Genomic DNA, 17,795 nt, shown 5'->3' on the forward strand with positions numbered 1-17,795 from the left:
CTTCTACATTTCCTCCCATACAAAGCTTCATAAGGAGCCATACCGATACTAGAATGAAAACTGTTGTTATACGCAAATTCCATCTGTGGTATGTAATCATCCCAGTTACCATTGAACTCAAGTGTGCAAGCCCTCATCATATCTTCTAATGTCTGAATAGTTCTTTCTGATTGCTCATCTGTTTGAGGATGAAAAGCTGTACTGAAATGAAGCTTAGTACCATATGCTTTCTGCAAACTCTCCCAGAAACGAGAAGTAAATCTGGGATCCCTATCTGATACAATAGATATAGGCACACCATGCAATCTAACAATCTCAGAAATATACAATTCAACAAGTTTATCAAGTGAATCTGTTTGCTTCACAGGTAAGAAATGAGCACATTTAGTAAGTCGATCAACAATTACCCAAATAGCATCATGCTTGTTAAATGTACGCGGCAATCCCATAACAAAATTCATAGTAATCTTATCCCACTTCCACACAGGTATAGATAAAGAATGAAGTTTACCTGCAGGTGCCTGGTGCTCTCCTTTCACTTGCTGACATGTCAAACACTTACTTACAAATTCTGCCACATCCTTCTTCATTGTTGGCCACCAATAATAAGGCTTCAAATTTTTGTACATTTTGGTACTTCCAGGATGCATTGCATAAGGTGCATAGTGCGCTTCATGCATGATTTCCTTTCTCAAATTTCCTACATCAGGTACACATACACGATTTCTATTCAATAACACACCATCATCTTTCAACACAAATTGTGTATTCTTTCCTTGTTGTACTCTACCCTTCATCCTTTGCAAATAAGAATCTTCACACTGTGCATCTTTAATTTTATCTCCAATCAAAGGCTTTACTTGTAATGTGGCTAACAGATCATCGTCATAAACATAAAACTTCACATCCATAGCTCTAAGTGCAACTAAATATTCTACATTGTAACAAATCATACTTGAAAATTTTTCCAACGACTTCCTACTTAAAGCATCAAAGTAACAACATTTGCTTTTCCAGGATGATAATCAATAGTGCAATCATAATCCTTCGGAAGCTCAATCCATCTTCGTTGTCTCGGATTCAACTCTTTCCGCGTAGGGATATATTTCAAACTCTTATGATCAGAATATCCGAAATGTCTCCCCGTATAAATAATGTCGCCATATCTTCAATGCATGTACAATACCGATTCAAGATCATGTGTAGGATAATTCAGCTCATGAGGTCGCGAATTGTCTTGAAGCATAAGCTATAACCTTCCCATGCTGCATTAAGACACATCCAAGTCCTTGCCTAGAAGCATCGATATACAACATAACCTCCATTTCGGATGGCAATGCGAGTATCGGTGTAGTAGTAAGCCTTTTCTTCAACTCTTGAAAATTTTGATCACATAACTCCGTCCACCGGAATGGCACATTCTTCTTTAACAAAGTCATTAGAGGCTTAGCAATAACCGAAAAATCTTTTACAAATCTTCTATAATAGCCAGCCTAACCCAAGAAAACTTGAACTTCGAAACATTTCTAGAAGCGGTTCCCATTCAATAATTGCTTTAATCTTTGATGAATCTGGTTGCACTCCATGTTTAGAAATAATATGCCCTAAGAATGCAATTTCCTCCATCCAAAACTCGCATTTGTTGAATTTTGCATACAACTATTTTTCCCTCAAAATCATGAAACAATTCTCAAGTGTTGTTCATGCTCTTCTAGGCTTCTAGAGTAAATCGGAATATCATCAATGAACACAATAACAAAGTGATCTAAATATGGTACGGAAAGTCTTGTTCATCGATGACATAAAAGCGTAGGAGAGCAGGAGCATTTGTTAAACCAAATGGCATCACAATAAATTCATAGTGCCCATACCTTGTTCAATGCTGTCTTGGCAATAGATTTCTCTTCAACCCGGAGTTGCCAATAACCTGATCTTAAATCAATTTTAGAGAACACAGTTGCACCTTTTAACTGATCAAGCAAATCATCAATTCTTGGCAATGGATATTTATTCTCCAACGTAATCCTATTCAATTGCCTATAATCAATACATAATCGCATACTACCATCCTTTTCTTCACAAACAGAACTGGTGCTCCCCAAGGGTGAAGTACTTGGCCTGATGAAACCTTTATCAAGTAACTCTTCTAATTGCTTCTTTAATTCTTTCAATTCTAATGGAGCCATTCTGTATGGTGCAATAGAAATAGGTGCGATTGTGGGATGATGTCAATCTCAAAATCAACCTCTCGATTTGGTGGCAAACCAGTGCAAATCATCTAAGAATATGTTAAGAAATTCTCTGACCACTGGAATGTCTAATACCCCTGGACTGACCTTAGTAGTATCTATAAAACTAATTAAATATGCTTCACATCCATTTTTAATTAACTGACACGCAGTCACTGCTGAAATCAAACAATTAGGAATTGTCTTCCTTTCACCCACCATTACTATTTTCATTTCTCCTTGTATTTCCATAGCCACTTCCTTTGTTTTACAATCAACAATAACATGATTTCTTGACAACCAATCCATCCCCAAAATAACATCAAACTCTCTAAGATTAATAACAACCAAATCTACATGTAGTTTAACACTATCTACTACTACAGGACATGATCTCACTATCGTATTTACTGTGATAATACCCCCAGTAGGCATAGATACATATATATCATAACCTAATGCCTCTATATTAGCATGAACATGCGATGCAAAATCATATGATATGAATGAACATGTGGATCCAGGATCAATAAGAACATGTGCATCAGAATCATGAATAGAAAGTATACCAGAATAATTTCGGGTGCTACAAATGCTTCATTTCTAGTAGTAGCAAATACTCTAGCTTGTGCTTGTGGTTGACCAATTTGTTCCGATGGTGTTGCTGAAATAGTTAAACCTCCTCCGCCACCTCTTCCTCTCGCACGAACCAACTGGAATATTTTCACCAACACTACTCGACCCACTGTATAAGATTCTCCAAACATTATTTCTTCTCATAGGACAATCTCTAGAATAATGTCCTGGCCTACTACAAGTAAAACATACTACTGGTCTAGGTCCCCAACATTCTCCAGTATGTCTCCTGTTGCACGTAGGACAAACAGGAGCAAACCCTCTACTGGCTGAAACTTGTCCTCCCTCAAGTCTGGATGAATTGTATCCACCTCTACTATAAAGTACTATGGAGGATCTACTAGACTGACCACCAAACCCTCGTCCATGATAACTACTCCGCTGTGAATTAGAGCCTCTAAACGAAGAAATACTAATATGTCTTGGAGGATTACTATAAGCACCAATGATCTTCTTCTTTTTAGCTTCCATAGTATTCCTTTCAAATGATGTTTCTTTAGCTCTCAAAGCAGCTTCAATTGAGGCATTGTAATTATGAGGTTTCACTGCCATTTTCTCACGAATGTCAAGCCTCAAACCCATCTCAAATTTCTTCCTTTTCAGTTCTTCAGTGGCTATTTCTTCCGGTGCATACTTACATAATCTCACAAATTGAACTTCGTGACTCGCAGAATCGACATATTATTCTGTTTCAATCAAGAAATTCAAGCTTCTTTCCGGCTCTATAAATTTCGGAGTATACTTCTCGTGAAATTCTCTCAAGAAATCATTCCAAGTCAAAGTGATTGGTTGATCTTTGCTTCTTAAAACTGTTTCCCACCAATCAAGTGCATCTTTTTCTATTAAAGACACTGCATATAGAAGCCTTTGTTCTGATGTGCAATTAAATCATCCAACACCCTTCTCAGATTTCGTAACCATTCTTGACCTCGGCAGGATCAGTGAGTACCTTGAAAACATTAGCACCTTGTTTCCTAACTCTTTCATAATTCTTATCTATCACAGCCTTTTGTTGTTGAGTCTGAGGCGCCGGTGCTTGTTGTTGAGCTGCCCGTTGCATCAGAAAATCCATAAACTGTTCCATAACATTTTGTACATTCGATTGTGCAGCATTTTCAGAATGTAACTCATGCTTATCATGTTGATCATGTTCAGATGCATTTTTATGACCATGCACAGACTCTAATGACTTATCTGGGCCAGTTGCGTGTTCTCCTTGTCTCTCCATCTATATATATGAAATGCAAATATTCAGTCAAGTTTAAAGAACATATATCATATGCTTAATGATGTGCAACATGAATCTACTCCCAATGAATCTAATCCCTGCTCTGATACCACTAAAATGTAACACCCCAACTAAAATGTAACACCCCCATCACATGCTAACCAATAAACATTAGCCAGGAAGCATACAAGCGTCGTAGAATATATACTACAGGTAGATAGGTCAATATGTAGGTTGTTAAGAATCCAGACACAAGGTTATTAACATATAAACATATGATTATACTTAAACATCATTTAACAAGTATTACAAACATCTTCTTATGCCTTATAAGGCATACTTCCATATATATCACATAACTGCATACAAAAATGCATTAGGAGGAGACTTCACAAAACTGGCCCAACTTGACAGAACTGCTAAAAGCTAGACTTCGCATACAACCAACGGATGCACTACTATTTACAAACCTGAAAAGAAAATTTTTGGAGAGGGGTGAGCCTCCAGCTCAGTAAATAAATAATCAACATAATCTATATCACATACACTTAATACAATTTCCACCCAATCACATAACTTACCATGATTCATAGTTTAGGTATAAATTCATACCATTCTACTCAATTCAGTACAACCATCATAGAAGAAATACAATTCAACAATTATGGTTAGTTCTCACGGCTTGTGGATCCCCTTTAATGTGCTGCTCCGCCTCATCCTCACATATCACACACGTAAGCTGCTCCGCCTCATCTCACATTATACACTTTTATAGCCTCTCTAGGCTTTAGCCTCCCAAGGCTTTATATATATATATATATTTTTTTTTTCACAGGGGAATCCACCATTCACATGCACATATGCACTTAACATCACAATTCAATCATTTCACTTATATCATATTTCAGCAATAACAATTGTTCCACTCAACACCAATCATTTCCATCTCAGTCATTCAAACATAAACAATATTAAGCAAACGCAACCATTTCGCGAACATTTGATTAAATATATGAACATAGCAAATATTAACTATTTACTTACTCAAAATATACTTATTCCTTTAGCATATAAGAACCTCCTTTCTCCACAACTTCCTTTCCGTGCCTTTGAGTACTGTCAACACATTCATCAATTCACATTTCATGCATATTACAAATATTCATGTAAATGCGAGTTCTAATGCATTACAAGATCATCCCCTCTCTAATTCATAGGCCTAACTCTTCCTCTAAGACTCTCAATTACTGTTTTAATATCCTATAAACATTTCCCATCTAGTTAAATACCAATTTAACTTAAATTAACATCAAATAAATTGCATAAAACTAATCTCCAACATCTCTGTTTTCTAGACAGAATTTAGTACCAAGGTATATTTATTGCTGGGCAAAATTGGCTTAATACAAAAATCTCATATTAAATAGACATATCCGTCTATGTGTCTAGTTTCATCTCCAAGAAGAATTACTCAATTCCGACTTCTATAGATTTAATTATTTTCAAATTACTAAGCAAGGGTTATACAACTAGTTGTACCCGAGCAGCAATCTGTTTGCTCAATTTAAGCAACCAAGGCTTTAAGCATATAGATGTCATATTCCATTTTCTTCATGAACTTACTAAAGATGGAGTTGTGAAATTGGTTCATTGTCATGTTCAAGAACAAATTGCAGATATAATGACCAAGCCATTAAAGTTTGACTTGTTCGTAAAATTCAGAAGTCTTATGGGAGTATGTGCTGATCCAAATATTAACTGAATTGCATGAAAGCTTCAGTTAAGGGTGGATGTTAAAGTAGTTGAATTAGTCGTAGATTTGATCTGATTTGTTATTTTGCTGTTTGAATAATTCCTATTTAATAGAAATAGACTGTTTGTGGTTTAGTCAAAGTTGTCTTCTTTTTTAGACTGGCTATATATAGCCATATTTATTTTTTTTTAAATGTGTATTTTTTCTGGGTCTTTCCTCAACAAAATTTGTGATGTTGTTAACAAAAAAATTACACAGAAATACATCAAAATGTTAGAAAGTCTAAAAAAAAAAATAAAAAAAACAAAATTAAACAAAACCTCTACCTTCAATCTTAACAAATAGTAAGAATCAATTAAAAGAATATAAAGCTGTAGTCTGCTATCCGCTATTGATGTTATTATTAACTTTAAAGTATTGAAAAAAATTAAAAAGATCGAGCAGAAAAGGTGCAGAAGTGGAAGAACTTGTTCAGAAAATTGTGAGCATTAATGATGTATATTAACTTGATTTTAATAGAAAAATTACATTAATGATGGATATTAACTAAATTTTAATAGAAAACAAACCTCCTATAGTAAATAAGAAGTTAATACTTGAATCTTCTTCAATATTTTAATGTATTTAATATCGTTTGTATACACTAATTGTCTACTTCCATACTGTGCAAAACAATTCAATAAAAAATATAAGCCATAAATTGTATAAGATAAAAAAGATATTAATTTATTATTTAATATATTAATTATATTTATTATTTAAAATAATAATAAATTTTTTACGTGCAATGCATACGACCATTAAAATTATTTTGATTGTAAATAATAATATAAAATGAATTTATAATAAAAACTTAATAATTTTTTTTAATATTTTATAATTATTTATAATATTTTAAATAATAAATTAAATATTTTAAATAACTTCTCAAGTATTTTTAATATTTTAAAATTCTATTGGTTTTAGACAAGACTTTATCAGTGTAACATTATAAAAATTATTTTAAAAATATTTATTAATTAATTTTTAGTATTACATAAATTAATACTATAAATATAATTAATATTACTATTTTTAGGATTAAAAATTATTGTGTAATTATAAGATTAATTTATAGTTAATAAAAATATTAAGAATATAACTTAAAAAGTTATTAGAATTATTGTCTAATTAGAAAATTATTTTTAGTTAATATGATATTACAAATATAATTAGAATATTATTTTTTAGGATTAGAGTAATTTTTTAATTAGTTAATTAATAATTTAATAAAAAATTATAAAATTACACATAAATTTAAATTATACGTATTAAAATAAATAAATATATCAAAATAAAAAATATACATTACATATAAAAAATATTTGTATTTCAGAATTTATATATAAAATCTTAATTTTAAAAAACAGCGTAATGCACGTATCGAATGTCGGATTTTCACATATGCTATTCAGTAAAACACCTCAAATACAAAATAGAAAGGAAAAAGAAAAAGAAAAAATCTTAATGGGTACTAAAAACACCTCAAATACAAATTGGTAGCCATGGCACAACACTTGTTCGAACATGAAATGAAAGCGTGCAGGACGAAAACAAGACATATATACATAGGAATACAATAGCGACCAACCATCATCTTTTACCGAATACAAAGGTGGACAGTCATGTGCCAACCATTATAAGGGCATGATGGAATGTAGGAATCCCTTAAAAGCTTGTTCCATGTTGCATTGGTATCCTCGGTTGAGAACATGGTCCAACTCGGAGTTGCATTCTCATACCTACTGTGTGTGATGCGGTTGAATTTCTTCAAATCTTTGTTCTTATTTATATCATCCGGATCAATATCCAAAGTGAAGACATCCCCGTAAGGCCTCACAGAGTGCAGGAAGTGAGGTAAAGAAACTGGATCAACTGACACTGCAGCAAGATCTGAAGTCACAGCAATACTCATTCCATCCGGACTGAAAAATGGATGGTTCACATGCCCTGCAATATTATCTCCACTTTTTATCACTCGTACCACTACTGAGGAATCGTTCGCCTTCACTAGAAACACAGCAAAGTAACCTGGATCGAGACCATTGTCTGTTTCTGGTGCATCTTTAGGCTTATCGCGAGTTGACGAGAATACTATCCAATTTCCTCGTGGAGACCATTGACAATGAGTGTCAATCCAAGGCCCATTTGTTAGCCTCGTTATTTTTCCATCCCCATACTCCCCTACTCGTGCATCCTCCATTATGTATAGATTCTTATATTTTTTGTCTCCTCCATCTCTTGTAGATCGAAAAACTAATTTTGTTCCTGTTATAATTTTCAACCCAGATATTAGAAACTATAATATAATTAACAACACTTAGTTAACTGCCTTATGGATTCGTTACCTAAGGATTGGACAAAAAATTAAATAACTATTGCTTTTGAACTTGTGGTGTGATCAGTTCTTGAACTATATTAGCTATGCAAGGAGCAGAGTATATGCTGCATGTTGGGATTAATTGTCTAGATGGTGACTAAATTTTTATTTTATTTTATTTTAAATATCCAATTTTAAAAGTTGTATTATTTTAGTTCCAAACTTCGATTCTAATACCACGTAGAGGTGAATTTAGATAATTTATTATTTATATGGCAATCTGAAAATTATGTGACAACCATTCAATATTTAATTCATTTTAAATAATGGATCTCACTAATTCTAGTAATCTCTCACTTAAAACTTACCTCTAACCCTAATTTTAAGCTGTGTTTATCCCTTACACATAAAATGTAATATTTAGCGTTAGGGTTAGAAGCAAAATTTTGAGTGGAAATAACTACAACTTGACTGCTATATAACTTTTGGATGGCTATATAAGCAAATACAGTGACTAAATTTTAGTATTTAATGATATCTGGCTTAAATATCAAAATGATATAAATTAAAATTTAGTATTAAAAATGAAATAAAATGAAAACCATCCAGACAATTAACCTAGCATGTTTTAATCAATGTTTATTAGGAAAGCAATTAATCATCAAGAACAATTAGGAAGCTAGTTACCGTCTGGATTGGTAGATGGAAAGGCATTATTGAATCCTCTCGTGAGCTGTCGACGTTGTCGTGCACCACTGGCCACATTAGGGATGGCGCAGATTTGCAATGATTCGCCAGAGTTGAAAGGAGGTCCCATGCATACATAAAGCGTATCGTCTTGTGGATTTTGGCTCCAAACTGGTGAGAAGATGTTGTCTGGGCCTTTTGTCTACACAAATAGAATATATCTGCTATAAATACCATTACTTGTGGATTACTAATATTAGTTCATACTCTTGTTACACGTTATATACCTCATAGACACTGCGCAATCCTTTGCTATCGTCTATCCACACGGCTTTGAACTCGTTGTCAACAAATGCAAGCTTGGAGCCATCTTTAGAAAATGTTGGAAACACACCTGACGTCCTAAATAGCCCAACATCTGGATGTGGAGAGTCGAGCTTGTGGAAATGTCTTTGGATATTGTCTCCATTCTGCTAAGTAATTATCTTAGAACTTAAGATACATATATGCAAAAACTAAAGGAAGTGCATTCTTTGGTACCTACCTTGAGTAGGTCGCTTTTACAACGATGATAACCTATGCGCTTCCCACCATCTATCACAAAGGGGTTGAAGTGGTCATCCTTTGGTCTGGTTTTCTGAGTGATTTGTATGGGTTGTTTTGGCGCAGTTAAATCAAAAACCTCAATATGTCGATACTGCGCTTCTACACGAACGTCGGTGAATTTCGATTTCTGACGGATAGTAGCCACTGCCACTTTGATGGCACTGATGGCTGCCGGAGTTATTGCGTCAAATCCATCTGGGGTCACACGAAGGATCTCTGATGCTTTACCGTTGCTAATGTCAGCTCGGAACACACCCCAGAATTCCCCAACCTTTCGATGGAAAAATATGACATTGTCACTTCCCCATGTTGGCCATCCACCATTTTTTATAACTTTCGTGCGCCCCAAGGGAGGCTTCTCAATGTTCATAATGTAAATGTCAGTTTGTAGATCTTCAATCTCGCCATTCCAACCTCTTCCTTGGAATGACGCCACTGCTACTTTTCTTCCAGATGGTGACACAGAGGGACTTAAATCATTTACCCCTGTTGATCATGCCAGATTAATGAGGAAAAAAATCAAATTTTGCTAGGTTCCTTTTCCAAGAGAATGATGTTGAGATGATATATAAGTACATAACATTAGGGAATTGTTTGGAATAGACATTGGAGGGAGCTTATAGCTGTTTATTCTTCAACAACTCTGTAAAAATGAGTTTGGTAAATTATTTAAATTGATAGCTGGTAACTGTAAACTAGTGCACACTATCTCTATTTTAAAGTTCTTTTCGCCAACATTTTGTACTTTCATTGTAAAATAATTTGACTCATTTCTTTATTTCTTTTCAAAATATTGACTAGAAAAATCAATGAAAAGTAATTTAATAAAGAATTTAAAAGAATAATAAAAAATAAACGTTTGTTTAATAATTTTCTTCCATTAAAACTTTGATGCATGTGTATTTCTTTAATTGTTTTGGTCATCAGAACTAGAAATATCTAAAACTAAAACAATTTATTCTATGATTTTAGATGATACTATATATCTAATAATTTATTCATAAAGCATTACATTTTATATATATATATATATATATAAGAAATAACTATAAATATTTTATAAACATAAAACATTTCATCTAATAAAATAATAAAATTAACCAGATTATGATATGAAAAATTGATTAATGTATATATTTGTGATTGAATATACAATACTTTTACCAAATATGAATTGACTATTACCTATTAACTATTAGCTACTAGTTACTAACAACACCTTAATGAAACACATTAACATAAATAAGAAGATTGTGCGAAGAAGCAAGTATGAAGTTAGAGGTTTTTGCACTTAAGGACTCATATAACTTTCTCTAACATTTAAAGGCCTTGAGTTCTAATTTCTTTGCATTTTTGACACCAACCTAAGATTTTTAAATTTTTATAATATAACATGAAATTTTAGTTATAAAACCCTTTTTTTAAATGATTTATCATTAAGAAGAGAATGAGGGAAGAAACCTGATGGGGTGAGGCGTTCAGTTTTTCCGGTCCTGAGATTAGTTTTATAAACGACAGTCCAAGGCTGACGGCGATCTTCTGACGGGTCTTTGGTGGTGACATAGACAAGAGAATGATCGACAATACGATCACCAACCTTATAACCGCCGGCGATGCAGCCACTATCTTCCATGCGAACACCATTGAATGTGCCATAAACATCAGCGAAACTGAAGACTTTGACTTTGTCCCTGGAGCGTAGGCCTATATGAAGCGTCTCAAGGTTGTTTTTCCGTTCGGAGACAAAGATCATGCCTGAGAGACGACCCGAATCAACATCAGATTCTTTGGCTTCGGGAACCAACTTTGGGTGCTTGATAATTGTCTTGAGAGCTTCTGGTGGAATGCTTTGACAGTTGTAGTTGTAGAACAGTCCGTCTGTCATGTGGACCTCGTCTTGCTTCGTCCTCGGTGGAACCGGACAGGAGAATATGTCCAGTGGCACCGGTGGTCTATAGCTTGCGAAGAAGGCAATGCAGCCTCTCTTCTCTGCCATCTACGGTTGTTCTTTTGTTTAATTTCCAATCGGAGGCACCTTCAGATGGAATAAAAAAGGGCCCGGAGATGGATAATTTTAATGTATGTGTCAGGTCTCAACAATCCACACCTTAACCACATTCGATAAAATAATGAAATGAATAGGTATCATTTTTAAATAAATAAAAAAAAAGAAGTTTGATCACAGTCTTAACATATGGGACCACTTTATATGACTTTGCAGGGAGAAGGCCGAATAATATAAGCCGCCCTCTGGATTGTCAACCATTTGCATTGACCTTTCAGATAAAAGATTTTATGAAATTTATAAATTTCAGTGAAGTTCATTACTTGGTAAGTTAAAAGGAAAAGGTCTATAGATTTTGATAAATGTTTTATTTATGGGTGAAAATGCATTGAGCCTATGTGGACATATTTTCATATTTGGCTCAAGAGTTTATATTACTAATTGAAATTAGTACGAGCTTTAAAAAATTAATAAAGTAAGTAAAATTGAATCAAAATAAAATTTTTAAAATTGTTATCGAACATTTTTAGATTTTGCTAGAGTACTATTATAGTACTGTATTGTTTAAAGATAAAACCTTCGTGTAGCTAACTAATCTATTTATATATTAATTAATTAATTAGCTGAATAAAATAATTTTTTTAACAGCAAATCAATTTTTTTAACAGCAAACCAATTTTTTTAACAGCTTCCTTGTTGTTAACAAGACAACCTGAAACTACAAAGGTGCTAGTAAAAGTTGTAGGACTTAAGGATCAAGAAGGCTATGAAATTCAACATTCTAATAACAAAATCCACTACCCTAGTTGAATTAACTCTAGTTGACATCCATCTTTTGTGATTAGCTTAGGCGTACCAATAGTAATTAGATTAAAGAACTGACGATAGTTTGGTGTTATTTCTATGATTAAAGAAACATGGGTAGCAGCAATGAGGTAGTCTATCCTACTTCAGATATTCTCAATTCTTGTCACTCCTGCAAGAAAAAGTTCCATGGCACAAGAGATATACATGTATATGTACAAGTAACTTGTAGCTTTTCTTTTAAATTTGTTTGCTCCTAACATATTGATTCCAAAGGAATAAAGGGTGTTTCTAGAATTATCCATCAATTTCTTGATTTGGCATTTAGATTGGGGGATGACCCCATTTCAAGATTTTTTTATTATAGAAGAGATAAACCATTATGCAGTGTACATTATATATATGAATGGGAGATAGTGATAGATCAACAAAAGGAATAATGCATATCAGAGGTTTAAGGATCTGCAGATGTTTCAGATCCCAGTATAAACAAAGGCTTGAATAATCAGAAAATCAGCCCGTAGAAACTTGAAATATTAATTACAGTCATGTGTACTTGATTCCATAAGTTTTAATTAATATATGATGGTTCCTACGTTCAATCATTTGACGCATGCATATAACAGAAGATCAAAGAGGCTAATTGAAGTGTTTAATACAAATCCTCAAAGTTTGTTATTCTAGATACTTATGTTATATCAGAAGATACTTCTCCATATTGAGGATAAAGAAAACAATTATCTTTTCTTATTTGTGTTTATCATATCTTATGTTTATCTTTATCTCTTTCCTATAGTTGTAGAGTGTTTATAGATTTCTATTCTTTGTAATTATAAATGTAAGAGCTGTTGTACTAATTATTCATCGTCAAATACTACAACATTCACATGGTATCAAAGCTTCTCTAGTATCAATTGACTTCTTCAATGGCTAATCAAAACAATCAACTTGCCCTACCAGCTGCATCAACCCATACAACAACCAACCAACACAACTTTGCAATCAAACTTAATCCATGCAATTTATTGGCATGAAAAACTCAATTTTTACCTTTACTAAATTATCAAAACATGACAGGTCTCATAGATGGCAGTAATCAAGCATCTACTCTAGCAATCTCTTTCCCAACTGATGCTACTCAATAAATACCAAATCCTGTAAATGCAAAGTGAATATGCAATAGCAAATGAGCATGAAAAACATTAACACTCATTCTCAAGGAATACAAAATACACTTAAGATCATCAGTTTTTGAGCTGCTCCTCACAGCCACTCTTTTGAGTTTAAAGTTTGCTTATAAATTCTGCAGTTGAGAGTTTTTGCAAGTCAGATGACTCTTCAATTATAGAGATCTTGGCTTCAAACTTTTGGGGAACTGAAACCATAATCTTTTCAACAACCTTTTAATCTTGAAATACCTCTCAAGAAGTCTCATTTGGTTGACAACATCCATTAATCTGCCAGAGTAACCTTTGACAACTTTACCATCTTTCATTTTTATTAACTCAAACTCTATCTTTAGAGTCAAAAAGTCTCACAATCTTGACTCTACTGCTGCCTTCAAACTCCTCCTTAAGCTTATCCCATACTTGCTTTGGAGTTTCCAGATCCATTATCTTGGTAAAAATATGATATGTAAGTACTGGGTAATTTGCCCAGCTGGTACCAATCCTTGGCGCTATATATCAATTTGATACCAAGACTTTAATTTGAATCAATTTGGTGACAAACATACATAAAAAATATTTCAATTTAGTCCCAATGTTCAAATTCCGACAACCAGTGGTGACGTAGCATGCTGAGTAGGTATATTCCGGTTTTTTTGCCCGCTCAGCGTGTGCCACGCCAATTAATGAAGCTGACTCACCAAATCCCCAAATTAAATCCCAATTCTACTAATTTTTCCCCTAATCCCTGAATCAAACCTAATTCTATTCCCCTTTCCTCTCCTATTCCCCTCTCCTCTTCCCCGTAACTCCCGTTACTCCCACTGTCACAGCATTCTCGCATTCGAAAAACTGTCCTTCTTCGAGTAACTGAATATATCTCCTATGTCTAGTTCGTTCTCAATCGTTCGTTACCACAGAAGCTTTTTCCATAGATTCTCCACCTGCTTAGCTTTGTTAGAAGCCTTAACAAAGTGTGGCAGTTTAGCTTCGGTTAAAGTATTGGTAAATTGTATTTTGTTCTTCCGTTCTGTATGTTACTTGTAAAGGATGTTCTTCTGTTGTTCTGAGTTTTCTATCAATTTGTGTTTTCTTATGTTCTGAATGTGTGATGAATCTTTGGTTTTGTGGTTGTAGGCTTGGAGTTGTGACTGAATTAGCATAGTTGAGCTGACTGAATTCAAGCTTAGACAAACTTGGATTGTTGGTTCTAGAGTTGAAGTTAGTACAGTTCTGTTTTGCAGCTGAAGAAGGATACTTTCATTAAACTAAAAGCTTCAACTAGAGACAACGATAGAGGTGTAACACCCGGAATTTTTATATATTTAATAATGAGTTTTTATTTAAGTTAATTTTAGCTTCATTATTATTGGGTTTAATTTGAAATGATTTAATGAAAAATTTAATATTAATCAAATAAATGAGTTATTTTCTATACCCAATTAGTTTGAAATTTTAAGAAATTATTCAAGTAAATTATTTGAGAAATGATTATATTTTGGTTATTCAAAATTTTTTCCAAATGCATATTTATATAAGTAAAATTATATATTGAAAAATTTTGGAAGAAATTATAAAGGATGTTTTTATAAAAGAATTTTGGGAGAATTGGTATTATAATTGATTATTTAATTTAATTGTGTGTTAGGACTAAATTGGAAATTTATTTTGATATAAGGATTGAAAGTATAATGTTATTTTTATGGGGTTTTAATGGAAATTTGTGAGTTTGATATTTTCGTAAATAAATATGTCGGTCTGGGGTATTTTTATAATTGTGTATTTTCAATAATTCGGATTTGGCCCAAATTAAATAGTTAAGGGCTTAATTGAAAGGCTAAAGGAAAGTTTGGGGGTCAAATTGAAGTTCTGCAGGATGAAATTGTAAGTAATTAAGGAAGTTGAGGGACCAAACTGTAATAAGAAAAAGTTCAGGGGTCAAATGTCGATATTGAAAGAAATGGAATCGGGGAGAGAGAAAGTAGAGAGAGAGAGAGAGAGAGAGAGTGTCGGAAGAGAGAGAGAGGGAGCTGCAGGCGTCGGTGGCGGCCGTCGGGCGTGGGCCCTGGCCGGCGGCGTCTTGTTGTGTGGCCATAGCAGCTCCGTGATAGCGTGGGCGGGAATCGCCCAGCGTGTGGCGGCTTTGAAGGCCGTTCGGCCATTTCCGTGGCGATCGGCTCCCCTTGGAGAGAGCTTCCTTTTGGCCGGTAGCGGCGTCAGTTTTGGTGGCGGAGGAGAGAGTTCCGTGAAGTGGAGGCAGCCGAGGGTTTTGGACTTTTCCGTGAGCTCCGGCGGAGGATGGACGATCGGAGGGCATATCCCGACTCTCCTCATCTCAAGCTTCGCATTGGCACCGGTTTTGTGGCGATCGGGCTTCGTTTGCAAATCGACGGTCGAGATCGTCCGCAAATCTCTCCGGATGATCGGGTGTCAGATCGGAAAATCGGGCGAGGGATCGTCATCGGTAGCGTCGTTGTGAGTCCGATGGTGTGTTCGGATCGTTGATCGGACTCCGGCGGCCGGAGGCGAGTCGACCGAGCGATCGAGCGTCTCGGTAATTTTCTTTGGCCTGATAATTTTAGAAATTCTTGGTTTAATTGTGTCTATTAGGTTATATTGAGTATTTGATGATTTTTGTGAGTCATAAATAATTGTCTGTCAGTTGGCCTGCCATAGTCGTATTTTGTGCTGTGTGGCGGAGTCGGGAAATAGTGAAGTTTGGGGACCCGACTCCCGTTGTTTTAATTGTTGGATATTTGGAGTGTTCTTCTGGCAGGTCCTGGACCGTTTTTACGGGGGGTAATGTTCGTGTTGTAGGGGAGGTTCTGCCGAATTTTCGGTAGTTCCTGAGTCGAGATTCTTAGACAGTCAGTCCTAGGAATCTAGACCTGGGATCTATTGTAATTGTTTCATCGTTTTGATAAATTGTTTTCCGTTACTAGATTGTCAGTTCGTTCGGCTCGCTCCTACCGAGGCACCGGAGCAGAGCTAGGAGGTCGCCAAACCTGTGAGTTAAAGTCATATATCGCTTATGCACGTGTCATGCATAAAATTTGATTTGCTACTGTGAATATTTATTTGCAATTTCAATTTTTCATTTAATTATTATTATTATCATTTGCATGATGCTTTTAATTACTATTTAAATATGATTTTCCTTTATTACCAATTTTAATATTGCATGATGACTCAGGATGGGACGGCAGTAGAACATAGGAGTTGGATGAGTGTTCCAATATAATATGAGAGAGATAGGAAAAGGGTAAAGAGGTAAAAATTTTAAGAAAGAAAGATTAGGACACCGCCCACGGTGAGCATCGCTCTCTGGGCTTAGTAGAGTGTGGTTCTTAGGAGTAAAGGTCCACGGTCGAGCATTGCTCTCGGGGCGAGCTTATTTGGAAATTTAAGTGACCGGTGGAGGTAAGGTCCCTGGTCGAGCTATGCTCTCTGGGCGCCCGATCTTATTGGATAAGAGAGCCGAAAGGCTAAGGCCGAGAGTTAAGTGGCCGGACTGGAGGTAAGGTCCTGGTCGAGCTTTGCTCTCTGGGGCGCCGATCTGTTGGAATGAGAGGTTTGAGATGTTAGAGTTGAGGTTAGTTGAGACATAAGTGTTGAAATAAATCAAGATGTTAGAGTTGGGATTAGGGTTATCTTTGAAGTACTCCGTCCCGTTGCATGTGGAATAATTTTTGTTTAAGCATGGCATGACACATATGTCTTAACATGACACGTATGGTTCGCGTGATTTATTAATTATTTTTAAAATTAAATGAATGTGATATTGAAATGTTTGAAACTGTTTTAGATATATGATTTTAACTCACTCTCAGGTGATAGTCTCATTTCTTATTTTCGGATTTGTATTTGTTGGTTCTCCATGACTCTTATTCAAGAACTGACTCCTTCATCATCGGGTGATGTATTTGATTTGGTATGTAAATTGGTAAATCTTAGATTCTCCGCAGTAGTAATAGTAGATGTATCAGTTGTAAATTTTCTGAGTTTCAGGTCTCGCCTAGTTTTTCTGGTAGACCGAAGTATTTATGTAAAATGTAGCTGTTAAGATAAATTGTGGCTTTAATAATATTAATTTGAGATGAGTTTTGTTTAAATCAGTGAGTGTCAGGCTTACTACGGGTTTCGGTGGCCTTAAGCCTACCCATTCCCTAGTGCCGGTCACGGGCCCACGGGTGGGGTTGTGACAAGAGGAGTTAGCAAAAATCTGTCTTATGGATAGGAGAGATTGGATTGTTTGTTGTAGTTGGTATTTTTTTTTGTAAGCTGTTTGTGTATACCGACTGAATTATTAGTATTGGTGGTGTA

At 34.8% G+C, this 17,795-nt stretch overlaps 1 protein-coding gene across 2 annotated transcripts; it reads right to left on the bottom strand.

Annotated features, from left to right (window-relative positions):
• Positions 1 to 7,265: 7,265 nt before the first annotated feature.
• LOC112534927 lies at positions 7,266 to 11,680 on the bottom strand. 2 transcript variants are annotated; one of them, XM_048370602.1, is made up of 5 exons: positions 10,959 to 11,680; positions 9,436 to 9,983; positions 9,179 to 9,364; positions 8,892 to 9,093; positions 7,266 to 8,152 (listed from the first exon to the last, which is right to left on the bottom strand). In XM_048370602.1, exons 1-5 carry the CDS (start codon positions 11,491 to 11,493, stop codon positions 7,485 to 7,487), a joined length of 2,139 nt encoding a protein of 712 aa, XP_048226559.1. In that variant the 5' UTR covers positions 11,494 to 11,680; the 3' UTR covers positions 7,266 to 7,484. The 2 variants fall into 2 exon arrangements, with proteins under 2 accessions (XP_048226559.1, XP_025013216.1); XM_025157448.2 differs by having other exon boundaries at positions 9,179 to 9,361; positions 10,959 to 11,678.
• Positions 11,681 to 17,795: the final 6,115 nt, after the last annotated feature.

This window comes from Ricinus communis, chromosome 2 (assembly GCF_019578655.1).
Source record: "Ricinus communis isolate WT05 ecotype wild-type chromosome 2, ASM1957865v1, whole genome shotgun sequence".
NCBI lineage: Eukaryota > Viridiplantae > Streptophyta > Magnoliopsida > Malpighiales > Euphorbiaceae > Ricinus > Ricinus communis.